Raw genomic sequence first — 4,862 nt, 5'->3', positions numbered from 1 at the left:
AGAAGAGATGTCTCAGCCGCTGTATCCCTATGTGTTTCTAGCTGGCATTGTCTGAACCTCTTTCCCCTTGCCCCCCCCTTCTGACTTTTAAGGAGAGCCATAATTTCTATCACAAACACCCACACATGCCAGGCTCGTGGTGAACTTCCCGGGACCAAGCTCTACAGACAGCAATACAACCTGGAGGATGTGAATATGACCTTCAAGAATCACAAAACCTGGAGAAAAGGTACCTGGCCCTCCTTGAAGAAATTGGTTTTCCAAATCTCTTTATTAGATCTTTTGAAGCAGGGAGGCAAATAAGTGCATATTTTCTCCAGCACATGGGGTCACCCCAGACTTGAATCCCAATCTAGCAGAGCCCGGACCCCAGGGGCCTTCGTCTCCTGTGCTCATGCTCTGCTCCGGGAGAAGGCCGGCGATCGTGACCCTGCATTGACGTTGTGGTGCCCATTTTCCAGTACCTGCTCCTCAGCAGCATGGTGGCCACCTTCTCCCCAGAATGCTTTCTCCTCCACCCAGAGGGCATTCTCCTCCTCCCAGAGGGACCTTTTATCCTCCCACAAGGCCTTCTCCTCCTCTAGAAGAGCTCGTTCCTCTATCCACAGAGCCTTTTCTTCCTCCCACAGAGCTCTGTCCTCCTGAAGAAGATTCTGATCTCTTTCCCATAAAGCATTGTCCTCTTTCCAGAAAGCCTTATCCTCCTTCCAGAAGACTCGGTACTTTTTCCAAAAGGTTTTCTCTTCTTCCCGGAAAGATTTTTCCATTTCCCAGAAGGCTTTTTCCTCTTCCCAGAAGGTTTTCTCCTCTTCCCAGAAAGGCCTCTCTTCTTCCCAAAAGCCCAAGATCTGGCCCTGGAAAGCACGAATTTTGCCTCGGAAATTCCACATCTCTTCCCTGAAGTCTTCTATTTTCTCACGGAAAATTTTTATCTCTTCCCGAAAAGCCTTTTCCTCCTGCAGCTTGTGAATTAGTTTCTTCTGACGAATGTTAGGCAAGGACACCACCAGTGACTGGAAGCAAGCAAACCCCATCCATTTACACACCTTGAAGAAAAGTATCTTCCTACTCAACCAGAATGGTGGATTGGCCATGATGGATCAAAGGCCGCTGGCCAAGTCCAGGTCAGCTGGTCAAACCCTGTGGGGGCACCAAAAAGAATATGTTCATGAGTATTACATCCCAGAGGACAAGCCCTTGGGTCTGTACCTTTTGATCTGGGAAAATTCAACCATTTCTTTCTGTGTCCCTTTGGTAGTGTTTGTGAGGAATAAACTTTGGTAGAGAAACATGCTCATTTGTCATAGCTTTGGGCTGAAGAGATTGTCAATATATTCAAGCTCCAAGCTGCTAAAAATCATACAATCTCAGTCAACAAGGACAGTGGTTCTCAATTAGGAAAAAAAGGAAAGGAAATCAGAGGGGAGGGGAGAAGAGGGGAGCAGAGGGGAGGGAAGGGAAGGGAGAGATCTCCAAATATTGCCATGTATCTAAGAGATGAGATATCAGAACTACACACAAAAATTCTGGTAACTACAAAGGTGGGTCAAACAATGAGAAAAAGGACTGAACATGGGAAAGTGGATAGAGTGCAGGGGAGACAAAGGGTACATACACATGGTAAAGATACTGATTTCCATTTTGAGCTTTCTGGAAGCAGCTGCCAGGATCTCGCCTCATTCTATGGGCCTTGCCAAGCACCACACTGTGGAGCAACGAGTTCCTTCAGCAGCTTATTGGGATTTCTCCTTTTTCTATTTTCTGACTTAAGAGCAGGGAGTGGGAGAGAAGGAAGGACACACAGCTGGTGTGTGTGTGTGGTGAAGAGATGGTGGCTACACTGTGGGCAGCTGGTGGTATTACCATCCACCCAATCACACATGCCAGAACCTGGAGCTCCTCCTTAACACCTTTCTCCCCTCACTGGACTTTTATCAATCATCCAGCCCTGCCAGTTGAGATCCCTAACAATTTTTCAAACCATGCCCCCTGCTCCATCTCCTTGATCAAAGTCAGTTCAGACCAGGATGCTGGTAGCAGCCTGACTGACTACTCTCTCTGGTACTGGTTTTACCCTCCCATCCCTCCCAACACTGTAGCCCAGGGATGCTTCTAAACACTGTCCCATCATATCACAGCTGCTCACAAATCTTAAAAAACCCCATGGCCCAAATATCAAATCCAAATGCCTTAGTAGGCCCTCTGCAACATGACTCTCACTTGTGTCTCTCTTTTCCTACCCAGCTCCAGATCTAAGATTCAGTAATAATGAGCTATATTCAGTTCTCTAGGTGTGACCTGCAGTTTCCTGCCTCCACACATCTGTAGAGGTGAACTTTTCCTCCCATTATGGCCTTGAGTTCCTGCTTTTCCTTTCCCTCTGAAAGCTACTTGGGCCCTCCAAAATTTATCACCACCTCGCTGATGCTACCTGACTCTGCACACTCCCATTGTTTACTTCTCATGTTTGATTAAAATTAGGTGTAAACAAACTTTGCTGCCATTCCTGTAAGCTGACATTTAATATAAAGCTGTGCATATAGCTGTAATTGATGCAAATGTTGGTAGAATTAAAATGAATTTCATTGAATTTTGGAACTTAAATTTTCTGTTGTGTTTTGGTTATGGTCCAGGAAGTGTTTCCTGGACATGTCCCAACACTGAAAGTAACTGCCTTCAAATTACACTAAAACTTTCTTACTCCATGAGCAATGTTTGCACTACCTAGAGAACTTGCTGAAGCAGTTTCATAAATTTTTTCCTTTTTGTAATAGACACCAACTATTGTCCCATTCTACATTTCAAACTGTCCACTGTATCCCAAGCTGTTATGTTCAGGCTTTTTTATTTATTTATTTATTTATTTATTTATTTATTTATTTATTTATTTATTTAAAATATCTTTATTGATTTCAGAGAGGAATGGAGAGGGAAAAAGAGAGCTAGAAACATCAATGATGAGAGAGTCATTGATCGAGCCCGCAACCGGGCATGTGCCCTGACAGGGAATCGAACCCCTATCGCCTGGATCCTAGGTCGAGGCTCAAACACTGAGCCACGCTCGGCCAGGCTCAGGCTCTTTTATAGCTTCACATCTTCTGCAGGTCTAGTACACCAGTCATTGCTGGGCTTTCCTTTTAGGGCTGCTCTCTGCAAAGGACAGAGTGCCTGCATTGATAATGGGGAGGAGAGAACCACCGAACTCAACAGGGAAGTCAACTGGGGGCAGCTGTCATTTGAGAATAAGAAAAACTATGAGTTGTAGGTCAGTGAGCACTAAGGGACCATTGTTAATGATTTTTCCCCTGAATCTAATGCCCTACTTGGGCAACAATGAGAGAAAACTGCTTATGACATTTGTTGAGTAAATGTATTATAGAAATAAATGCATTATAAGTCAAGTACTCAGGCACTCCCCCTTGTTCTTAGAGGATCTGGGTTCCTATTTGTGAGAAAATAGAGGCCCATGGGCTGTTTCCAGTCCCCCAGCTTCTATTTCACCCTCGTGGCATCCATATCCATTTTTAATGCCCTCTTCTAGGTCCCTTGGCCAAGCCAGGCCTCCCCCATCTCCTCAACTGCTTGGTGATCCTATTTCATCAGCAACCCCTCATTCATGGGCCTTTCATATCTCTCCTCTCTCCTCTCTCCTCTCTCTCTCTCTCTTTCTCTCTCTCTTTTTCTCTCTCTTTCTCTCTTTCTCTCTCTCTCTTCATTCTGGCCTCTCAGCACACAAACACACTCAAGTCTCCCTCTTTGTAAAAACAACCAACCAACCAACCAACCAGGAACAGAATCCTCTAACTTTATCTACCTATTTGCCCTCTCCTCCTTGAATAGTCTTATCAAAGAGCAATTGACAATCGCTGTCACCATTTCTGCATTGCATTTACACCCACATCCTACAGCAATCTCTCTTTTGCTTCTACTTCACTGAAACTGTACCTGTTAAGAACATCAGTGACCTGCTATTTGTTTAGTTTTCATCCTCACTGACATCTTGGCAGCATTTAAGAATATTTGACATGAATCCTTTTTGAAATTCGTTCCCCTTTGACTTCTTCAACACAGACCATCCTGTTCTCCTACCTCCCTAACCACTCTCTCTGTCTCTCTGTGGACTCCTTTCCCACCATACACTTTATCCATATAAAGCAGTACTTACCTCATAAGGCTCTCGTGAATGAACTGGATATGTTGAGCGCCTAGCACAGTGCCTTGCACATAGCAAGTGTTCAACCAATAGAAAACAAGAAATATTATAATTGCTATTTTGTATCATTTTAAATCTTCTTAAGATGGCATGACAGGACAATTATCTGCCCCTACAAACCAGCTTAGCTTTATATTGAGCCACCACCTTTGACCTGGCCATCTGGAATTCTTCAAGCATGACCCTTTTCCTCACTTCCATTTCATGCTGTTCTCAATGGATAGCTTTGCCTAAACCCACTTCACTTCACCTAGCTAACCAAGACTCACATAAGGAGCAATCTCCTCTAAATAGCCTCTCCTGATTCTTCCCTAGACTGAACATATGCTCCTCCTGCCCCACTAGGGAAGCTTGGCCTCCTAACTCTATGTCTAGCATCTAGCACAATATCTTGTACATAATAGATGCTCAGTAAATGTCAACTGAACAAATGGCAATCTCCTTAGAATGTCAGAAAAAAAATCATCTCTAAGTTTTTCTCATTACCACTGAGATAAAAACTAAGTACAATATCAAATATGTAGTTGTATACTTAGATGTAAAGTACAATATAAAATGATAAAATTGTATATATCTAGATCTAAAATCATGAATCAAAGAAACATGCTTAATATCCAATATTATACTTCAAGAGTAGGGACTTATTTTA

At 43.6% G+C, this 4,862-nt stretch overlaps 1 protein-coding gene across 1 annotated transcript; it reads right to left on the bottom strand.

The window, feature by feature from the left end:
• Window positions 1-392: 392 nt before the first annotated feature.
• CCDC70 (coiled-coil domain containing 70) lies at window positions 393-1,094 on the bottom strand. Its single transcript, XM_016213585.2, has one exon. The coding sequence runs from the start codon at window positions 1,092-1,094 to the stop codon at window positions 393-395; it is 702 nt and encodes a 233-aa protein (XP_016069071.2).
• Between the last annotated feature and the right edge of the window lie 3,768 nt (window positions 1,095-4,862).

Source organism: Miniopterus natalensis, chromosome 2, assembly GCF_054644295.1.
Source record: "Miniopterus natalensis isolate mMinNat1 chromosome 2, mMinNat1.hap1, whole genome shotgun sequence".
Lineage (NCBI taxonomy): Eukaryota > Metazoa > Chordata > Mammalia > Chiroptera > Miniopteridae > Miniopterus > Miniopterus natalensis.
This window is presented reverse-complemented; position numbering and strand designations above follow the sequence as displayed.